General features: G+C 36.5%; 1 protein-coding gene across 1 annotated transcript in view; it reads left to right on the top strand.

Annotated features, from left to right (window-relative positions):
* The window catches only part of LOC124638061 (papilin-like), a 109137-nt gene that overhangs the window by 39778 nt on the left and 45000 nt on the right, over window positions 1-24359 (top strand). Inside the window, exons 3-7 of the mRNA XM_047174867.1 lie at window positions 12967-13033; window positions 14160-14302; window positions 20299-20440; window positions 21445-21547; window positions 21802-21932. Coding sequence (XP_047030823.1) covers window positions 12967-13033; window positions 14160-14302; window positions 20299-20440; window positions 21445-21547; window positions 21802-21932 — 586 coding nt within the window. The remainder of the gene's footprint in view (window positions 1-12966; window positions 13034-14159; window positions 14303-20298; window positions 20441-21444; window positions 21548-21801; window positions 21933-24359) is intronic.

Raw genomic sequence — 24359 nt, 5'->3', positions numbered from 1 at the left:
GGCAGTGTGTCCGCCAAGTTCGAGCAAAAAAAGCGACACACCGGCCGTGGGTTATATTACACGAACCATTTCGGGCCAAATTCGACCCCCCTGTAACTCAAAATCTATTTTATTTACGCATATCAAATTTCTAGTATCTATTGAGACCCCCTCACTTATCTAAAATACAAAATTTCATTAATGTACCTATTGTAGGTCTTGAGATATTGACGTCAGAAAATCGCTATTTTTACTATACACTCACTGACTGACTCACTCATCAAAAACCTAGACCACTTCCAATGGTCGTATTGACTTGAAATTTGGCATGGAGGTAGGTCTTTATGTCAAGGTAAAGGGAAAAATCTGAAAATGGCCAAGTGTGAGTCGGTTTCAAAATAATGAAGGTGTTTTATACCCGGTGTAAATTTATACCCCTAAGGAACTAAAACGAACTAAATTTATCTATATTTATATAATATATCTTCGAATGGTACAAAGGTTTGTATTTAGTCAAAGTAAAGTAAAAATCTGAAAACGGCCAAGTGTGAATCACTTTCGAAAATAACGAATGTGTAACTTTGATCCACGAACATAATATATGATAACATGTCATGTCAGTCAGTTTGTAAATCTAGTCCATTTAGTTAATCTAGTTCATTTCTTTGTAAGAAACATAGTGCATATTAAAAAATCTAAAAGATAGTATAAATGAGACATTTCTTTAACTAACTTCATCATAAGAAAAAAATAAAATGAACAACCTTACAAAAATAAATGAAATCCCACCCAAAACAAAAATGTGAAAGACTGCCAAGTTCGATAATATGGGAATGCTTCGCCTATAGAAGAAGTGAGATCTGAATAAGTACCAAGTTCCATACACATACCTCAATTAAAAATAGTTACTTTTTAATGATGTTACTTGGCAAGTTTTAATAGAAAATTAGATACTTGATTCATTGCGTTTAGTAGATTTATAACAAGGTGTATGAAAACTTGCCAAGTAACATCATTAAAAAGTAACTATTTTTAATTGAGGTATGTGTATGGAACTTGGTACTTATTCAGATCTCACTTCTTCTATAGGCGAAGCATTCCCATATTATCGAACTTGGCAGTCTTTCACATTTTTGTTTTGGGTGGGATACTTATTTAACTAGAAACGTATTTAACAGTCTTCTGAGAACAGTAATAAGACTTGTCTACAATTGTACTTGACAGTAAAAAAGTTAAAATAAAAATCTTGATAGCAACTTTTGTAGAACTGTATCAGCTTTTGTTTTTTGGTTATCAACTAGTTTATCTCCCGTATCTGGCTGTCGTAGTTTCTTAACACTCGCACGTTTATGGTGTCACTGTATTTTGAATTGAGTAATATTTACATTTTCGGTATACGTCCTATTTTGTCACAGTGAGAATGGTAACTTTTATATCTTTGAAACTGTTCAAAATATGCCACCCATAGAGTAATTTTACATTTCCTCGTATGTATAATTTCTTCTGTTTTTATTCTTCAAAAACATCAGTAGTCTAGTTTAGAGCTTGTCCATCATTAATCAAGAACCAACTTTGTTTCTATAATAAACTATGTTGTATAATCTGCCTAATTCTGTAGGAAAACGAAACTACCCAAGATAAGTCCCTCCTCGCACATTGACCCAATAACTGTCAAATGTTTACTTTACGACGTTTATGATGTAGTCAAACATAACAAACTTAATGGACACGAGTACTATCAGATACTGTCAATGATGTCAGTGTCGCTGACCGTAATCTATTAATCAGAGCTTTAGGTCCACCCGAGTTCACGACGCACGTTAAATTAGCCTAAAATAGACCGACACTCAAACCATTGTACTTGCGACCTCTGTACGTTTCATAGCTCTATGTGTATCAGATTCCTAACTAAATAGAAGCAAGTCATTAATTTTGCCAAATCACTTTTTCGTCTCCTTGGCCGGCGCCGATGACTGCCTCTAGCTAGACTAGTTGTAAAACAATTACGTGGCCTCATATATTTCATTTAGCTATTCAAATTTTATGGGTGACGCTCTAGCCTGATGGCTACGCCTAATTAGAACTAGGAAAAACGTTTCAAGTCCGAGGCCAGTTCAATATAACGTCAAAATATTTTGCACCAACAAGTCTGAATATATGATCACAATTTGTAATACAAGCTAAGAAATAGATGCAATAAACTACGGCTTTCTAGTGAACTACACTTTATCGAACATGGCAAGTATATGGATTTATTGGGTCAATATTATTGAAAACATATTATGTGGATAACGTTTTTATCCACTCGATGGAGTTCTATTTCTTTAGGTCTTTTAGAAATGAAGATAACTCGATTTAAAACACTGGTAGCTGCAGACTGGGTTGATGATGATAATACCGAAAAAATTGTTACTGAGCCACAAAAACAAATGGCTAAGCTAATAATAAATAACGTATGGATACCATCGTCTCATATGCCAAGCACGAACAACCGTACCTAAAACGCCTAGATGTGAGACTAATAAGAAGGTAAACACCGTTTAATTAACCGAAAGCCAGCTGACCCGATTTCACTCAACCGTACAAACATACCAATCCTAATAAACCTTTATGATAGGATACACTGTGACCATCAGATTTATTTGATTGTGAACAGCACAGTTCACGAGTACAATATAGAGATTCGTTCTAATCAGACAGACTTCCATTCACGAAATGTACTATAAGTTAGCGTTACTGGGTCAAACGGTCGGAATGCACAATTCGCAACACGTGGGAGCTATAACCAAACGCTAGAATATGTCGATGACAGCATGCATCTATGACATAAAACGGTCCCCTACAGGGTTTCTGGCGCCATACACAAACACGCAGTGAATGCCCAAAGCCGCATAAACCCATTGATTTATGATTAAAATTCTATGCATCTATCTATGACTGCAATAATTGCATTCGCCCCAACCTGTTTTGCATAGTCCAACGACTGAGCACCTCCTATGGTGTTATGATAAACTAACTAAGGTACTGCGAACTTATTGTACTCGTGTTATTCCGAGAAGGCTATCAATTTATCGTTTCCCTTCCTATTTCGAGTTCCGCAAGTAAGGTGAAAATTGGGTTCGAGTTAATCGAGATCTTATCTCGCCTATGTCGTTAGACAAAGTGTATAATGTGTGATATACGATAAAGATTGCGTGCGAAAACTGGTTGGGACACAAAAAAAAATAATTAATTTGATATACAAAAGTAGCAGCTTATTAAACCGCATATTTGCACCGGACCAGCTACCGAGTAGGTATTTTAATTATTTTAAATTGAATATGTTGCAAACTAGTTGTAATCAGCCGTAATAAAAATGTACCATCGAGTTCGGACGACACTAAAATATCAGCTTAGTAGTATCACATCCCCATTTAGATAATACTATTAATCTATATTCTATATTTATGTAAATTTAATCACTGTATAAGGCTAAATGGCGGGTTAATACTGTAACTATATAGTAAGGAACCTGCGCAGTAACAGGTAATAATTGTGGAAGCTTGAGCGTGCAAGCCGACATTATGTGCGTACATAGTCCATTATAAACGTTCATATATTCGCTTATAATATAGTGCATGTGGCTATGTGGTGTATCTCGTCCTATTCTGGACCAGACCTTGTTAATTGCGGGCCCACTCTGTTACACGCCGTTATTTAGTTTGAGTATACGCACTATGCTTGATAGCCGCCGCTTAATAAAAGCGTTCTCAGCTTGATTGATTGGCAACTTGTAATAAAGTTACCAATATATACGGGGTAAATTCTCTTGTTTTCCAATTTTGGAATTGAATGCCATATGTAACCTAATCATCGAGAGCCGTCAAAAAAAGCCCATATTTTTTTTAATATATTATAAAAGAGTTTGAGTAAGAGTTATATATAAAGTCTCAAGCTCGGCTTTTTTTTTAATTGAATCCGCGTCTCAAAAACAATGGATAATATAAAAATCTCCTAGATAACTGCCATGACTAAATGATCCAATGGTTAGTAATTAGCCTGAAATTATTATAAAACCACTTTCGTACAGTTTCTAAGAGGAAGGATTATGTTAGGAGAATGAGCAGCTCCCACTTGAACACAGATATTTGCGAGCTCGGATTGTAAATGTCAAACAATACGAATAACCAGAAGTGTCGGAGAATGTTTCGACTGAAAATTCCTTACATTTGTGAGCTGTTTTCAATTTATTCGGGAACAGGATTCTTGGATGCCAAACAACTGACTGTTATGCTACATTTTGTATAGTAGTAAACAATTGACGATCTGGCAAAGATCGTGGACGCATGCCTTTTGACAATCTATAGGGGAGGACAATTTTCTTGAAATGTATGGCTGATGATGAAAATGTTGAGAAGACACAGTCAAACCATTGTCACGGTTTTGTGGAGCTTAGTATATAAGATGCTTAGGTACCTTTGTGAAATAAGATAAATAAAATAATAATAAAAAAAAGATGATAACAGTTAAATAAATAATGAATTAAAATGCAAACTGAAGGAAATATTTGGGTGAAATATTTTTTTTTTCAGTGTAGGTAATTTATGATAAACCATTTTTTCTGCTGTCTAAAAAGCAGCGTTTCTTTAATACAGTGAGTATAAATGGACCGCGATCTAGGAATTGGTAAACTGTTCGCACTATCCCTGTTATTGCGTTGAAATTAGTTGTTCAGATTGAAATATCAGATGATTAAACTACAAGCTTAGTAAAATGAAGTCGTTAATACAAACACCAAGTAATTTAGATAAATGTAATTGCTTTTTTAGTATCAGGACGGGAAGTTTTATGAATGCTACTGTATGATATATTGCTTTTGCAATCAATAATTTAATTACAGTGGTAAAGTTATTGGTAACTTGTTCAGACTCATGTCTTACTCGGTTGAAGCCTTAATGAGATGTATGGGAACTGAACATCCTCATTTCTTAGTTCCTCTATCGATAAAATTAATGTAACTTCACGGCTTAAAAGATGATCCATTTTGATTTTATTGCAAGTGATTTCAGGACTTACTCCTAGAACTATAATGGAAATAGTTTCACAAATAACTGAAGAATATACATACTTTATAATAATAATGTGAGCATAACATTCGAAAATAAATCAATGAAGACACCCAACAATAATTACCCAACCCATTAACGAATAGGAATCCGACTCTAAATACGTTTGCAATACGAACAAGCAAACGAACAGACATTGCATTACGTGTATATTACAGACATACAGACACACAGACAAACAGACAGAAGCATACGTCAATATATCCGGGTCGAGCCATATTTATCGTATGGACGGCATTCCCTAGATTATGGCAAGTTATTTTGACACGGAACACACGTCTCAAAAGTGGTTTTAGAATAGATCATGTTTTGTGAAGTTAGTATAATGTTGTACCAGAATCTGGTAGGTGTCAGTTTGCCAGTTTCGTTTTTGAGAGAAACGTCCAGTAGCGTTCTCTGTTTGAAATAAGGTTTATTTTTCTGTTTAAGAAAAACATGCAGTAACCATAAAAATCACTGGGTTACAGCTACGATCACTATCTCTTTATATTTTCCGTAATTTTTCATAAGCTAATTGTACCGTCGGCTAAGTTATAGTTATGATATTTGTATGGTAGTGGGTAGATTGTAACAATTATTAAATAAACCAGTTAGCTGCTAACCCTCGCCTTTCATTGACGCTGCACTAATTATCAAAAATACTTATGGCTTTGGTAAGGAAGCTTCAATCAGGTATTAATTACAAACGGATAATACTTATTAAAATGCCTTTTTACAACCATCAATACCACCTTTAGCAGACAATATAAATAGCAATTGTATAATAATTAAAGTAATTAGTCAGGACAGAGACAATGGCAGACATTGTCAGTCTGACCGACTTCCAGTGGCTTATTATTCTAAAGGAGCGGTCCTGATATTCGCGTGTACCTGGCCACACTGACATATGACGTCATCAATATGTGTGTGTGTGTATGTGTGAAGTTGTGATAGTGGAATGAAAATATTTATGACAGTGTTTTGTTTGTTTATGTGATTTTTGTACCTAAGGGTGCGTCCACATCTGGCGAATGCGCCGCGAATGCGCAGCACGCGAGCCGATCGCGAGCTGTCCGCGAGCTGCGCGCGTGCAGTCACTGCAATAGTTCGGTGCGCCTCTTTAGCGCAACTCACGCAAGGCTCGTATAGAGCGCGCGAGCGGCGCGCGAGCGGCGCGCGATCTGCGCGCAATCAGTTCTCGCCCTTACAGTTCCGTATATTGGCTCAGTACTATCGAAGATGTCAGACGTCGCGCGCCGCCTGCGCGCCGCTCGCGTGCGGCGCTTAGGTCGCGCGCGAGCTGCGCGCGGGCGGCGCAGAAGCGGCGCACGAACAAAAATGCACGCGCGCAGCTCGCGGACAGCTCGCGATCGGCTCGCGTGCTGCGCATTCGCGGCGCATTCGCCAGATGTGGACGCACCCTTAGGAAATGCAAAAGTGAAAAATGCTCTGATGCTATTTCTAGAATTCTTTTCAATCGATTTCCCAAAAAGAGGGAGAAGGAAATTTGCATGTAGGTATCTGAACTGCGAATTATAAATGCAAGTTTAGAATTATTTTTGGAATTGCTTTATTATATGCAGAATTTTCATTGGAGAGCCTGAATTAAAGCCATTAATTTTATATTGCCGTATCGAATATATCGAATCATCAATGTTAGCTTTACACTTAATAAAAACATTTATTCGTTAAAATCAATAATCTGAAAACCGTTTTAACTAAATATCTGTTTATTTTATTTTTATCTAAAACACCAATGTAACTGGCCAGTTCTAATTTTATCAAGGGCACCATAGATCTTCTCGACGCGTGTAATCTTGTCTATGATATTCCTAATCCCTGATTACTTATCAATGATTTAGATGCGAACGGATGGGATAAATTTAACGCTATCTATATTATCTTAATACTACATTTCTGGGAATTAATTCGATCAATACAATTGACGGTACACGTACCTACGTAGAACTTCGGTATGAACTTTGATTGTCTATGATTGGCGGTGCAGTTCTTAATTTGACTTTGAATTGCATTTGTCATTTCTTTTGCTATCCTTTATTTAAAAAAGGACGTTACAAGATTAGTTTCTACGTACACAGGTAACTTTTTATTTAAATGTTGTTTAGAGTTAGGGCAAATATTATTAGGATAGTCTGTTTATAAGGGAACGTTCTACTTACGTTAAAAAACAGGTCCCTAAAAATAAAATCACAGTTATTAACAAAAAAATCAATTCTCGACGACCCAGCCCATTAATCATGGCCATAAAAATTACGAAGAAATCCAGGTGCAATCCAACCCCAAGACTCAACCGTGCAATGGTCACGTGCTCGGTACTTCAGACCCGTGTTATAACCCCAATTTTACGACATAACCTATTGAGATGAATTACACCAATTACTTTTATGGTCGTTTACACAAAGGGCCTCTGTTATCCGAATTGTAAACATATTAATAATTCTGAGTGGGCTACCGTGCGGGCCTCAACGACCGACGCATTTGCATATTTCTCTCGTAAATTTGAGTCATGGTAATGTTGATAAGTTAATCTAATTAATGTTACTGTGTAAATTATAATTTTCATTTTACGTGTATGTGTCGTGGTTATGGTTGGAAATGTGCTGTACTAATTTGTTTGATTACACTACATGCCGCTTTTTAAACTTATATTACCTTCGTAATTAGCTTCGTACTGTTTGCTTCCTTCAAATTAAATGTATAAATAGTTGCATCTTTCACATCGGATATAGTTGCATCTTTACATCTAAGTATATAATCTTTTCTAAGGGTGTGTGTAAAATTGCGTAAATAGTTGGCGAGAAATATGATAATATGTCAACAAAATCGATCGATCAATAAACCACAAATTGGCTATCGTTAAAAATACCAATTTACTAAATTCTTTCACATCGGCGTCGTCAATAAATACATACATGGATGTAGCTTCAAACCTAACAGATAATGATGAACCCTACTACACTAAAGCAACAGGTCAGTTCTATAAACTCGATAACCGTAATATACCCGGAACCGTACTGGAGGGCGCCGGAACAGATTTTATCACCGGACTAACTAATGCCACTGCGTCTCGCACTATATAAATAAATTCGACGGGCGTTTTAGGGTTGTCCCTATCAACAGGTTGGCTTGAAAAAGTGGATATAATTAAAAACTGAATTTTCAAATTAATTTCTTCGTTTCATCTCGACTTGTACCTATGTATTGTATTCGCTTCAAAGGATTATTTTCTAAGAAGTCATATTTTGCAATATTTTTAGACACCAAACCGGAACAAAATTGGTGGCAACACCGAAAGAGAAATATGACTGTTTTGCAATCATTATTTTGGATAAAAAAAAATATCTTGCAAAACCACCTCTATCGCGTATTTTTTAATCAAAATCTTTCCCAAATCAATTTGATGCTAACCCTCAGACCACTCGTATGTGGTATAATCGGAGGTATTTACCGGCGCGGCAGTTAAAGCAAACCGAGCGGTTACCTTTGAACTGGAGTTGGTGAACTTGAACCACTGTCCACTAATTATAGGTTCAGACAACTATATCAATTCACTGATTCCGAAGCGAACCGCACTTGATCAGTAAACGACCTACTTGATCTATAAAACCTGCAACTAGAACCGGAACTACAGTTTACAAACAGAACATAATAATTCAAAGTCTCCTAACATTATTAATTTCTGAGCTAATCTAATTGCAACAAATCATTAATTAACCCTCTCATGTTAAAAGGGCAGCAAAGGAAAGCAACAAAACAGCAAATCCCATTCATTATTATTTGCACAAATTGCAAAAGCCAATTAACCACTTGCAGCCACAATGCAGACAAAGGACATCACTAAACGTACAACAATACTGATTTGAAACAACAAAAGAACAAAATAAATCGTGCACGAACGAGTGGTTTACTCCAATTAAGCTCGTCTCTCATTTAGTATCGATTTGGACCCGTGATCTCATTCCGATCCAGAAACCGAGTGATTTATCGTCAGATTAGGCCGTGTCGAAGCGCTGACGCAACCGGCCACCCATCCGTGACCGTCGAACACTCCTTGATGACTTGTACTCTTGTACCTAATGTGTCCTATTTTTACACATGGCAATGTGAACTGAAAAATGCCAATGATGTGACGCCATTGCAGTGTTTACTTAAGATTTGTGAACATTATTCTGTCAATATACGCCATTATCGGCGGTGGCGATGGTGGTCGGCGCCTGTTCACAATTTATGTCCACTTCTCAAATACAATGCATCATAATATTATCTAAATCACATAATGTATTCTTTTAATAATCATTTCAAACTTCACGTAAGGAACATGCGTCTTGTGACCTATATTTTGCCATAACAATTGCACTAGATTTTTTGTGCATCTACCCCAGTCATTATTTCCTTTTGCCTTAACGACATTTTGTGTTCCTAATGACCATTTAAGCTGCTGCTTTCGGTTTTAGATCCACAATTACTCCGAATTCTGAATTTTAATTTGTCATTTTCTTTCACGATGGAAGACATAGGAAATTGTTATAAATCTCTTTCGAAGGAAGTACTATAAGCTCTGTACATAGTGATAATGGTTCAGTCACGTCGCTGCGCGGGAAACGTCGACTGTAATGGATTATCCAAGTAAACGCTCGTTCTTCGACCGTTGAATGCATAGAGCTAGGTCACCCTTTTCTACTCTGTTCTATTTAGCTGAACTGCAAAGTGATCGTGCTTATAATATATGGGAGCTTTAAGTGCATGTAACCAAATACGATTTTGGTTTTCTACAGGGATATCCTGAGCGCCTTTGAAAATCATTTAGTAACTCTTTTTGGTATGCTGTTAATAGCCAGTTCGGTGGTAAGAGATCTTTCGGAACTCCTTCAGAAAAATTGAAAAGATGCGTCGCTCAAGCAGGTGATTAATTAAGTCATTCACGTAAAGAGTTCATTTTGCAAAACAAAGCCATCAAAAAGATACTTATTGTTGCAAGAGCAACTAACAAATTAATCAAGAAGCACCTTTACACCAATTCCTGTACTTCCCAATGATATACTAAAACAAGGTACAAACCTACAGCCACAGCGGTTGCCAGCCAACTCATAGTCGTAAAGGACTCTAAACCAATAAATTTTAATAGACAACAGCTCTCTTTATGCACTGGATTACGTATATTTTACTGCAAGTAAAATGTTCCTATCTAATCTCTAGCGAATCTCCGGAGATACAAACTACGCGGAAGTGAGACGGTTCAAATATTCAAATGCGGGTAAGATAAGGACAAATTTAATGATACAATAGGACAAAGACGCGAGTTATGTGGCCGGAATTCTGGGCTTGAAGGTAAATTTTTGATTTTAAAACCATTTTTGGTTGTTTCAGCTTTTTATGGAGCTATAACATCTACTTATTCATGCTCACTTATGGATTTTTCAGATCTGCGTTTAAATTGAAGTAAATTATATTATTTAATCTTTTAAGATTTTACATTATTATGTTGTTCTTTAACAACTAATTATTCACAATATACATATTTACATTAATTGAAAATAAAATAAAATAAACTTATATATATATATACAACTTAAAACTAATACAGTGCATCAAATGAATTATTTAATTCGAGCTCTCGTCAGGCTCATACCAAAGGACCATGGGCAAAAATGTATGAAGCCTGGGCTCACCCACCAACAGAGATGAGACCACTTTGAATATACTTGTAAAGCACTAAATATAAAGATTTAAACTCATTTTTGCGAAGAATCCATGGGGTTATTTTGCTATAAATATTTTTCTCTGACCATAAATAAACTAATATTCTGCAAAAAGTAGTGCTGTTATGGCAGTGTAGGTTTTGTTATTGAACACCTTTAACTAGTTTTAATTCCAGGTTTAATGTATACATAAAAAATAAAACAGCTGCTAACAGTTAAAATTATTTTTGTTAACATTTCAATCAATACCAATAATAATGTCGTCTAAATATCCTGCCGGTGGATAAAATTGTGAGGATAAATATCCTGCCTAACCCTAGATACCATATTATTGAAATGATATGAGCACAACTTCCTACTGAGCGTCTACCTGTTAGACACGAGCAGTAATACTGAGCGATGGCATCTCGACCCATTTCGTTTCTGTTAACCAGAATGTATACCTACGTAATATGTAAACCTATTTAGGTGCATATCTTTTTTTTGCCATGGAATTGAAGGTAGTGCCCATAGTAACAATTTTAGTACAAACAAAAACCTTCACAACGGCATATGCTATGACTCTGTTGGACAATGAGCCCAATTTGACTCATGGTCCTTTCTGCCAAGATAAAAATGAAAATGAAAGATTCCGAATTCCAGTAGTACGTTTTTTACTTCCAATAAGACTTCGTAGGTTCACCTTATTTCGAAATTTGAACTTATTCGTGCTTCAATTGTTTCAAAAGGGTACTTACATAATAAAGTACATATTAGCAAAACCCCTCACTATTATAGCACGCTTAACTATGAATGGCTTATTCTAATAAAGCATTAGTAGCTGATGTTATCGCTCACTTAGTATTCAGTGGCGCTCTCTATCGGCAACATGAAGTACTACGCTGTTTGTGATGGAAATTATAATTATCATTTGACACTTCCATAGGATATTAAGAGCCCTTTGTATTATTAAATATTAATTCGTAATGTATTGTGTAGTTAGTTTATTATGGCGCCGTTCTTAGAATTGGATTGCCGAATAGTAAGCCCTTTCTGGTGACGTCATAGTTAAAGGTTTATTATTAACATTAAGAAACTTGAAACGCCTATCTGATACCTTTATCAATATAGAACCCACATTTCACGCCCAATTTTATCCTTGAAATAGCAACAGGATATCTTAATCTAAACAAAATTGTCTTCGAGCTTCATACATTGCTTCTTCTTTCTTTGCCATTTGCATCTGAAATAGAGCCGATTTGTTCTCAACACAGTAAGTTTCCAATTGGAATGCTGAAGGTATACGAAGGAAAATACTTAACGTACAAAATAATAAATTCGCAACGTGCGGAATGCTTGAGAACGACCACCTATCATGGCGGACATGATCTGGTGCAACTTGATGCTATTGCCAACTTACTTAGTACATATTAGGAATTTCCGTACTATCAGTAGGTATGTATATAATTGCACCTTCAAGACTTGAAACTGTTATAATTTGACATGAACACGAGATTGAGCGACTCTTGATCAAAGCGATCGGTATTAAAGATCAAAAATTTAATGGAATAATGGAATAAGAACAGATTCTTGATCAATCAAATATACACAAAAGGGCATACTTTTTTTCTGTCGCATGTATAAAATTGTATATAGCAAAACGAGTTTAGGTACATTTTCTTTCAAAAACACTCGCAAGCAAAATATAATAATTTCTTAAAAAATATGATGACTCTAAAGTACAATTTTAAATAATAAGGGCAAATATAGCAGTCCGTACTTCCCTGCATAAATCCGATTAGTCATAGCAAAATAAAATACTTAAACATAATTCTGTAGTCCCGCACTCTGAAGACAGACCTATACTTAGCCAGCGCCAAGCCATTGTTTTCCCACATTTAAAGCTTAGCCGACTACAAATAAACGTATCATTACACAAAAGGAAAATCTAAGAACTAAAGACAGGCAGTAATAAAACCTGAAACGTGTTGTCAAAGCTTTTCAAAGTGAAAGCATTTCTTTGTTCAACCAGAGATGAGTCGACAATTACAGCCGTAGACTTATCTCCCTGAGCCACATTTTCGTCGTTTCGTAAATCCGTACAAAGGATTCCTAAAACCGTGTTAAATAAATGTGATACATCATGTGAGTAATGCTTGCAGTGTTTACGATTTAGACGTTGATTTGAATTGTTATTGTTTCAGGTTCCTCGCTTGTTCGCGAGACCCACTCATATACGCACAAACCACGAACACCGAGGTTGGTCGACCGGTGAGTAACTGACGTCATCAATTATAACCCTTTGATGTTGACTTACTCTGATCTCAGAGAAAGCTTTCTTTATACAAATTGCCTGTTGCAATGTATTGCAATATTGATAGCTTTGGGCTTGATCATTTGTTTCTGTACGCTTCTGTAAATAATCAAAGGTATTGTGTTGGTCGTAATCGCATCCTTATTATCCTAACTGATGTTTTAAAATCAAAGCACTGGTTTGACCTCGTTTCATGCCATAATGGAGTAAATGATTGTCTGAAGTCTGAAATCATCAATTGGGAGCGCAAAAATAAATCTGGTAATTATTGCAATGAAATGAGGCCTATCTTTGTGGTGATTTAATAAATAAACCAATGATGATGTCCATTTCGTTTTATATTAAGCAGCTGTATGCGCTACGTGACTGAATTTCGTTCCACCATTGTCCACTATACATAACAATTCAAACAATGTAGCCTATATGCCTGAACATCTGGGCCAATTTAGGCACAATTTCGACAATGATATAGCCAAGTGGAACATTTTGTACAACGTCAATGACCCATCAATCAATCCGCCATTCATTTAATAGAAATGGCTGTTTGTATTAGCTGAATCAAAGTTTCCTTGACTTCTATTGTGATTTCAAAATTTGGTACTTGAACATTCTAGAACAATTGGGCATAAATGAGAAATATTTACGAGAGGTCTTACGAGTAGGCAGTGCTATTTGAAATAGCCAAAGGAATTCGTTCTTGTATAAAGGTTGGAATTCAACTTTGAACTAAAAAGATTCCTAAGGAAAACAGTTTGGAAATTGTGTTTACAAACACGAATCAATACATCAAAGAATTCTATCGAGTCACGGAATACCAAGAAGAAATACAATTTATTACAAACATTGATCTTTTAGTGAGTAAAGATCTCGTTCAGCACAAAATAGAAGTCAAAGCAAATGAAAAATTCCGAAGATCGGAATTTCAACTAAAGGTCACATCTAAGAAAAAAACGTAGCAGACATTCCTTGCAAACACCACATTTATACTTTCCAAGCAATTCTTCATAGGTCAATCTTTTGAAATTGGAACACTGTATAGATACTCTTTCATTCGGGCTGTTTACGATGTTCATTGCTTTTCAGGTGCCAAGAACGACAGATGCGATCCGAACGAACGCGACAATGTACGCGTGGAGCTCGTGGGGCACTTGGAGTCCTTGCTCCAAGACCTGCGGGGGAGGAGTGGCTGTACAGGAACGACATTGTCTGCCAAGGGATCCTGCTAGGTAAGGATTCATCTATAAAAGAATCAATGCTTTTTAACACTGGAACATTAGAACGATCAGGATGATATGAGATAATTTTGGAATAACGAAAAGATAAAGAGTTAACTGCATATCAAAATTATCATATTAAATGAGGTGTTTGCTCATAACATCATCAAAACCTATAAGCCATCGCTAACTGTTCCCTAATTACTACCTACTTGAATAGATCTGACATTATGACATACTTTGCCAATTAAGATAAGTGTCTACAAAACGGTAGATCTTTAAAAGCAAATGAGTAAACTGTCCCATTAAAAAAACCGTTAAAACACACACAAAAAATTGCCCATTTAGAAAAAAAAAAGAGAATCAATTACTATCTCCCATAAAGGCGATTAATAAAAGCACAACACTTAAACAGCATTCAAGTGTCGATAAAAACGTCATTATTCTAATTTTTCAAAGGTCTTAAAAACCGTATTCGTGTTGAACCACATAAAATAAACAAGTTAACTCGTGAGGAAGATTAATGTTTTAAGTTTTTAGGATTCCATACCCAAAGGGTAAAACGGGACCCTATTGTTTTCGCTCCTCTGTCCGTCCGACCGTCCATCCGTCCGTCACCAGGCTGTATCTCACGAACCGTGATAGTTAAAGAGTTGAAATTTTCACAGATGATGTATTTCTGTTGCCGCTATAATAACAAATAGTGAAAACTAGAATAAAATAAATATTTTGGCTGGCTCCCATACAACAAACGTGATTTTTTTTGCTCATTTTCTAAATAATGGTACGGGGCCCTTCGTGCGCGAGTCCGACTCGCACTTGGCTGTTTTTTTGTATTGTTCGTGTGTTTTCGTCTTAATTGTTTCGTTATAGAGCCGGTATTAAGGTAAGGCTTGTATTAGTGATCGTGGTGATACTTACAAATACTTTTGTTTTACGCTGTAGAACTGTTGTGGCAGGTAAGGGTTACTTCTCTATAAAAGTTACCTTTAATTTGTGTTCTCATGTATCAAAAGATTGTTTTATTGTAGGAACGGAAATTGTACGTCCTTTGGGGATTACATAAAGTGCCATAAATGCTGGTGTCATTTTATTTCCTTTTGTGAAGGTGGACTTTCATAATTAATCAAAATTAGGCACTTAAAATTCACAATATTAAGACATTCCAATGAACATAATTTGTACAAAACAATTTAAAAAAAGTCACAACCTTATCACCATAACCAAACAATCACCGACCCCAATATCAAACGAGTGTCAACCCTATACTGTCGCGGGCGCATAGATCATAGATCACAATGATATCTAATGATAGGGCGCGTGATCGATAAAGCGGCCAGGACTGGCCACCGCAGGAGAGCTTGCGCGCGCGCCGCCGACAGGGCTCACCTGATACGGTACTCAGGGTACTTGATTGAATCATATTTTATTTTAGATTGAAATTGTAAAATGAATGGGTAGGCTTTCCTTCTTTTGTAGTTGGTTTTGCACGGTGAGGGTTAATGGCGGTAGTTTGAGAATAATGTTTTTGTCACTGTATAAAAAGAAATAGTACGAATGGTAATTACTTAAATCTCTATGTACTTCCTACGGTGTTAAAATCTTGCCTGTTCTTCTATGTTGTTTTTGTGAGCGAACACTGCGTCTGCAAAAATCTACACAATTAATGAATGTGCAAAAATTGAAATCGCAATCCCAAACCCTACTCTGAAACTAATTTAATTCTTATAAAGTGATTTTCTTCTATTCAACTGGCATAACATCTATACTAATAATTATTATAAAGCTGAAGAGTTTGTTTGTTTGTTTGAACGCGCTAATCTCAGGAACTACTGGTCCGATTTGAAAATTTCTTTCAGTATTAGATAGCCCATTTATCGAGGAAGGCTATAAGCTATTAGCTTTTTATCCCGGTACGGGAAGTAGTTCCCACGGGATGCGGGTGAAACCGCTGGCAAGCTAGTATGAAATATAGATAAAAGAAACAGTGTCAGGACCTTTTCTATGACTTGATAGCACTTCATAATTCAATCATCAACGCATCAAAAAATCATTCGCTTCCTAGAAGTCCAGTCATTAGGTGCTCAGTCCATCAATCTTCACATAGAGATTAGGTCCCGTCTTCCCACATCACGTGCGATCATCAACCCTCATAATAGAGGATCAAGTACTGACCACTAATTTAATCCATATAAAGTAACTTTCTTTTATACAACTGGAATAATAACTGAAATAGATAAAGAAAATACCAGAAACAGTGTCTGGGCTTTTTCTATGACTTGATAGCACTTCATAATTCAATAATCAACGCATCAAAAAATCTTTCCCTTCCTATAAGTCCCGTCATTAGGTGCTCAGTCCATCAATCTTCACATAGAGATTAGGTCCCGTCTTCCCACATCACGTGCGATCATCAACCCTCATAATAGAGGATCAAGTACTGACTTACTGAGACAAACGATGGCCGTGACTAATGGTCTATGGGAACAGGTCAGACAGTTGCGAAACATCGCTTCCTTGAGGATGCGACGGATTTTAAACGCTTTGGCTGATGGAAATTCATTTCTTTTGACGTTAATAGGTTATTATCGATAAATTAACACCAATTTCAATATGAATAGCTATGGAACCAGTTTTTTATTTAGTTCCAAGTGACTCCACGTCTAACTAGGTGTAGCGAATACTTAATCAATATTGCTTTCCCGACCTTTGTACTCAACATTAATGCACGCACAGATTGAAAGATACATAAATTGCACGTCGCTTGAACGTCATAGTTGCAATACAGAAGTCCTCTGTGTGTACATATAGACAGGGTACATAAAAATAATACTTCACATTCCAAAATCAAATATCGAACAAATGGAACACACTATCCACGCTCTTCAAAACTGACCCAAAGATCAAGCGTTCCATTTTAAAATCAGAATTTATTTATTTATTTACAATTTTCAATATACTGGCCTAATGTCGAGTACACACTATCGGCACATTCGAGTGAGATGTGATGATGAGCATCGATTAGACACGAGAATTTCGTCCGCCCATCACAACAATCGGCAGATTATCAACACTTTCACATTTGTGTCTCGTCTGGCTGTTCCTCCGTGTTATGTAGACTGAGCTTAATAACATTCCTTTTCAACAAATGTTTAGGTTGAGGTCAAATAACAGGTGTAAATATTTGTTTGATATAAGAACAACGTTGGAAACAAAAGCCCAGCAAAAGCTTGTAATAAAGTTGACAATAGTTTTAGTCCTCATCATTGAGGACTAAAACACAAGTTACATACAATTAGATAGGAATGCAAGTCAACTGACAAATGAAGCTCATTATACCATTGCATGAAGTGAAATGAGAGCTTCAATAAATATGCATCCAAAAATAAAATACGAGCTCTCCGAATGCCAAAAGTAAAATCAAACATCACTGTTTGTTAGAGCATTAATTTCCCATGGCAAAGGCTAACAAAATTCCCAGTGACCCTACAAACCTTACACATTGAACATGCCAAATTAAGGCAATAAGTATACAAACGGGTCAGTCGAACAACTCTGCGGTAACAAGACTGAACTGTTTTTCTACAAGCAATTTGATTGACGAACAAAATGCTCTTTTAGAACTACATGATTGTAATATATTGTTTACAAACTGTTTGGTACTGTGGGAATTACGTTTTGGCAAGCAGTCGAACAAACTTTGCTCACTGAGCTTGAGTGTTGGTAGAAGTTAAATTGCCTTTGTAGGTAGGCATTGAAATCGGGAACGGTAGTTCTCATACTTAGGGGTATTATAGGTATCGTGCACCTATGTAAAACTTATACAATTCAATAAGCTTTCCGAAATATTTATTTGATGTAATGATATTTCCTAGCTAGCTTTCAAGTTTACCTAAGTTAAGTATAAAATCAAATCTGTCACGTTTTGATAACTGCATATTTAATCAGCTTTATAGTCATGTCAACAAGAGACAACAAGAAGATATTGCTTTCCAATTTGTTATTAAAACATTTTACGAGCGGGACCGACATGTACCCAAAGCTTTACGATTGAAAAGCATCGCACACACATTCGTCGGTCACTAAAATTCTCATCAGGCACATTGTCAGAGTGTGTCGCCGAGATAAGTGAATATTTGACCTATTAATATGATGAACATTATTTACGAATCTGTTAAGTATATTCAAATATTTTGCTAGCGTGTTTTTGTACACCAATATTGATTCCTAACTCAAGTTACGTGCGAAAAAAAATTTACTTAAAGCTTAGTATTGACTGTAAGTTTATATTTCACTGTAAACTTTCTTCAAAATCGAAGCCGAATGCATTCTCGATACTCCAATACTTTCGATTAACAATAAACATTCCGAACCATCATTCGGAATCTCGATAAACAAATGACTCGCTCGGCGCGAACAACTAATTAAAACATATCATAGCAGAGAATGAAGTATCAATATCTGAACCAATTACTCGTAGGCGTAATATAAGGCGATGCGAGTTTCATAATTTTAATTACTAGACAAAAGTCGTGTGAGGCGCCCCGTAGCGGCCGAACCTGGTACTAATGATGAGCTGAAACAATGAGTTTCATTACGTAGAAGCGCGTGCCGCTATGTACAGTTGCCACATTATGTATGGCCAGGTACATGCTAATAGAACAATAGAGTAGGCGGTGGGTCACATTTTTAAGTACCAAGTATGATTCATTGAAAGGAGCGTGCCTTTTCCGGGTGTTGCTGACCAAAAGTTTGGTTAACTAACGTTAAGATAACAAGATCTTACCAGGGAGTTGAAGTGAAGTAGAGCCAACATAGCTGATGACATTTTCAAAGTAGCTTTTTTGTTTTTGATGGACGTGGAAATTAATGGACGATATATTAACAAAACTGAACATGTCCTCATTAGTCTTTAATCATTTTTCTCATTTATTATTTAGGTATATATTTAGATATACAAGTACGTGCTGACAAATAACAGACAATGTCAAAGACATGGCATATTTAAGGATCACCTATGTCAATATGTAAAGACATGCATATTTTAAAATTTCTTGCAAAAAAACTTTGAACAGCTGTATAGAATAAACACTCAACGCTGTTTGATGTTCTTAGTTAAAATTTTGTAAATAGTGGTAGAATGAGAATTTTCAAGTAAATAGCTAAGGAAGATAGGCAAACATACCTACGATATACAACCCATTGAACCTATGGAACAAGACAGTTGCAAAACAATAAAGTTTTAGTTACTAAAATTAGATCATGAACTCATTGGAAAATGGGGATATTACCCTTAACACTTGAGTTACACGATTTGGTCTCCCGCGACACCAATCCCGAGCTTTCTATACCCCCAATCTGAAACCAAATGACGTGATCAAGTACCAATCACTGAGCTCAATGACGTATGATAGTTCGGTATTCAGGATAGCTGAGATCCCAGCTTCTCCACTTAACATACTAAGTTTAGCCAGTACCTATTAATATGTATAAACATTCAAACACAATTAGCCACTGACATCTATCACATCAACTTCATGAGGGTTTTCGGAATTACAGAACGGATCTTGTGAGGAGACTGTCCCACTTTCGAAATGATGTACTCGGAGTGGACGGTTTTGGCTTTGTGAGTGTAAATGTTTAAAGCAAAGATAACTATTGTAGTTTATATGGAGTATCTCCCGTTTAGGCGTAAGTTTGGTAAATTGATATTTTAATAAGAATGCCTAAGATAAATTAATACATTGACGTAGGTATGGTCAAAGGGCACTCTGTCTTGTCATTTGATGACATTATTAATATTGAAACAGACGTGCAAGTCAATAAGCAAGTGTAACCAGATACAGATCTTAATATATTCAGGTGTCTAGCAAGGAAAATCCAAAACATCATTGTTATAGAAACAATTGTCTGCTTTTTCTTCTATACTGTTAATTATGTTCCGATGACCTAATATTGAAATTCATAATTCCTGTATTCCAATAAATGTGACCATTTGAATGTTCCAGATTACGGCGGAGCAGAAAAAGAAGGAAACTAGTGCGCAGTATAGACCACACGAGACGAGCTCGCAACGTCATCCACGGACCCGGCTCCTCGGGGCCTGACTGTCCCGGGTTAGCACGAAGATACCACGAGTGTAATACTACGGTGAGTCAATTTTTATCATGCAAATGAAAACTAGAAACCATATACAACCTGCTGAACTTATAGGTAACCAAAAGTACCAGAAGGTCACAATATCAAACATGAAAAAGAAAACCATCGCTCCAACCATTCTATCAAACATCAACAATCATTGATAGCACGTGCACAGAAACATCGCCAACCAAATTACAATATCGATAGGCTACCGCGCTCCTATTGTGTCCGTTATCAGGATAACTTTCAAAAGATATTAGACTATTATCTGTTCGCCTGGAGGCAAGATACTTGACCAGCGAGCGAAAGGGGCATGACGATACACAACGCTAAATAAATACAAATCATTGTTGAGCCGGCAATCTCTCTGTGAGGTCAATGACCGGTTCAACTTATATCAGTGGTTATTAGTCATGCGCGGATTGTGTGCCAAGGATCATAATTACCGCAAGAGACTCAGTATTGTAGGTAGTGTTAATATGTTTGACGGAGATATGATTGGCATATCTAGATGTGCGCAGGTAGATGGTATCTATCTTGAGGTTTATGTGACGAGTAATTTCCCAATTGAAGCTTTGCACTTGTTTATATTTCTAGTTAATTTTTGGCGTTAGTTAATTACACTGAGGAGAGGATGCGAATAGTTGGCATATTATTGCAAAGTCCGGAAAATAGGCAATTGCAGGTCGAGTATTAGTTTAAAGGCCGAGGACGAGGCGCGGTCTTCACTGATACCTACGAAACGAGACAGGCAATTGTCATTTCCGCCGAGGCATGTGTATGTACTGCATTTCTCAAAAGAATGCAGGGAAATAAACTCTGACTGGTGTCTGGTTCGATTTCCGGGACCAAATCGCTTTGTGGGTTTTAGAAACATAAAGCAGCTCGGAGTCTTGAAGTTGGCGGTGTAACATCCCCGTGCCTGGGACGACACGTGAAACCGGTGTCCTCGAATGCGCACACATTACATTACATACAGACTTCGTTAACATAACTTACATTTTTGTTCACAGCCATGTCCCGGCCCAGTTCGCGACGCCCGCGCAGAACAGTGTGCTGTGTACGACAGAAGACCATTCCGAGGCCGGTTCTATACTTGGGTGCCTTATGTTGATGGTAAGCTTTTTAATTAAGCCATTTTACTCCTCACAAGCGGTACATATTTTCCAGTATCATTTCCAAAATCCTTTCTTTTTTGAGACTAGATGTTACAGAAAGTTAACAAAAGAAAACAGTTTTGCATTTTTTACTTTGAGGTACTTGTAGAATAAAACAAACAAAAGTTTGCAAAAAGCTCCTTTCTGACAATATTGTCACTTGATTTTTTTTTTGTTCACGTAATAAAACTTTAATTCTTTTTCTACTTCCAGGTGACTCACCATGCACCTTGAACTGTCGTCCACGGGGACAGCAGTTCTATGCCTCATTGGCGCTGGTGGTGGACGGAACTCCATGCACCAAGCCAGGATTCAGAGCTATATGTGTGCAAGGAGATTGTAAGGTAAGTCATGATATAAGTACACCTCATTGAATCTCCAGATTCTGTGAAAGATTTCTTCTACTTCTAAGGTAATAACAACAAAAAATTCGATCAGAAACAAAACACTACGGAATTCTGAAATGTACGAAATAAGAATGAAATAGAAATGCATAAAATGTCTTGAAAATCCAGGAACTATACTTATAAACATCCTATGGATGCTTATATGTGTGAAATCGAGTTATGTAGGCAGATAGAGCTCGAAATAAAATGCAAGCAATGCGCGCCATCTAGTGGCTAGTAGTGTTGGTTAGTTTATCTATGAAATGAATGCTCGAAGTAGCAACTATCGTGGTTCGTTTATGTCGGTCTACTAGCGCCATCTATCGTTGAATAGACGAAGACAAGAACTTGTATCTTAAGCCCAAAAGTTATTGTTTCCTATTTATGTAGGTACTTAGTTTTCTTTCTACGATTATTTAGTTACAGTAGTTACAACTGCTGTTACCAGCTTTCACTGTTTATAAAGAAAGTTGCATAATTATAGAGAATTAATACAGACAGAACGTAAGGGGCACTTGCGGTATTTTTTTATCTACTTTTCCGTCCGTCCTTTATTACTTTCACCTATTTAACCATCAATTCAAAATTCACCACACAATTTTTCACAAAAATACCACCTAGGTACATACACTTCAATCTATATTCCAAATAACTAAACCTCACTAATAAAGGTATCTGCACAAACACCAATTACTTGCACTTACTTCTAACTATGCAGTAGCAATCAGCATGCATGTTGGAATGTCCTACGGGACGCGTTCGTGGCCCGCGCGGTACAACTTCCTAGCGTAACGAGACTGATGTATCATTGAGTTTGTTCCACATGCTTGGGACGCTGGTGCATTCTTTAAAGGTTCTATTGGGAATTAAGGGTGTTTTGTAGGTAGTATAGGGTACCGAAATATTGCGGGGTTGTTTGAAAGAGTTACCGAAGCCCTGGGACAAAATAAGCTAGAAGGAAATAGCCGATCTACCGATCCAAAATTTGACATGGTTTATATGAAGCTAATTTCAAAATTTAATCTCCAATAGCAAAGCAATGCAGGATGGGAGACTAGAGAGGAGGGGGATTATTTCCTACAAAAAAAAAAAAGGAATCACGAATGTGTAACCTACCTAGGTTTTAATATAAATGACTTTGATAAACTGATACCCGCGGTTTCGTGTGACTTGCCTGTACTCATGTATTTGTTTAGACTGGAAACCATACTTATTTATTAAAAGAATAGTGAAATCATGATAAAAATCCTTAACGGGCCCTTAATATTTATATAAGTCGGTTATAATGAAAATTATTACTGTTAATATTCGCACTGGTTAATTCATAACAACTGCAGTAGAAAATACTAATTACAACTGTGAAACACAAAGCCAGAACTACAATAATTCAGCAGCCCGAACACAAAGATTTGAATAACCTGTAATTAACGGGGTTGAAATCCCTCAGGCTACACTAAAACAATGACTAATTAGTGCCTACTTTCACGAGAAGTACTACCTCTACAGTCAAAACTTGGAACAAACTGTTGACTCAACTTATTCGCATAACATAAAGATGATCCTTTTAGAGACGGTTATAGACCTCCCAAAGTCCCAATTGTTTTGAGGAAATGGTAGGAGTTAGTACTATTTAATTGAAGTATCCAAACAGGAGGCGTTGAAGAGAATTTGAAAAAGTTTTATACCAGTTATTCAAATATAGAGAAGTCTTAGATAATCGAGTCGTGTCATTGATTGCCTTATAGGTATTGTCCTCTTCCACACCTGGTGCTTCTATGTCTTCAAACTTTTGGGGACTACAATACACTTTGGCCTGTAAACAAGGAAAAATATCACTGTGCAGTGGCTTCAGTAACAAGCTCGTAAATGAGTAGCAATTCACTATTTGCAAACAATACGCTTTATTCTAAAATACAACATACCACTAACCGAAAACGTTGTCGAATATTCAATTCTTCAAATCACAGCGGTAATCGCATTCAGACAGTAAAATAAATAAAATGACGCGGAGTATATTTAATATGAATTATGTTTAAATCTGTGTCCAGCTTTCAATACATGTGGCGTTAAGATGTGATCGGGCCGAGGCTACGGATTATGTGCCTAGCTACAATCCCTGACGTCATTCACCGATAATTTTGGCATCGTAATGTAAAAATCTGTCTATTGGGAAATTTATTTCACGGTTATTTATATATCACCTGCCTGATTTGAAAGAGAAAGTGATTCATGATTCATGTATCGTCTGCGAAAATAGAGCTACATTAGTGTGATCGATTTTTCGCGTGTTCTATTCCTAATGTTGGATATTCTCGCAAAATTCTATATCTAGATTTGTTACTTGGCAGTGTAGAATTCTTATAGCAGTTAAGTATCAAATACTTT

This window comes from Helicoverpa zea, chromosome 17 (assembly GCF_022581195.2).
Source record: "Helicoverpa zea isolate HzStark_Cry1AcR chromosome 17, ilHelZeax1.1, whole genome shotgun sequence".
NCBI classification, from domain to species: Eukaryota; Metazoa; Arthropoda; class Insecta; order Lepidoptera; family Noctuidae; genus Helicoverpa; species Helicoverpa zea.
The sequence above is the reverse complement of the archived record's forward strand: the minus strand, read 5'-3'. Positions and strand labels throughout refer to the sequence as shown.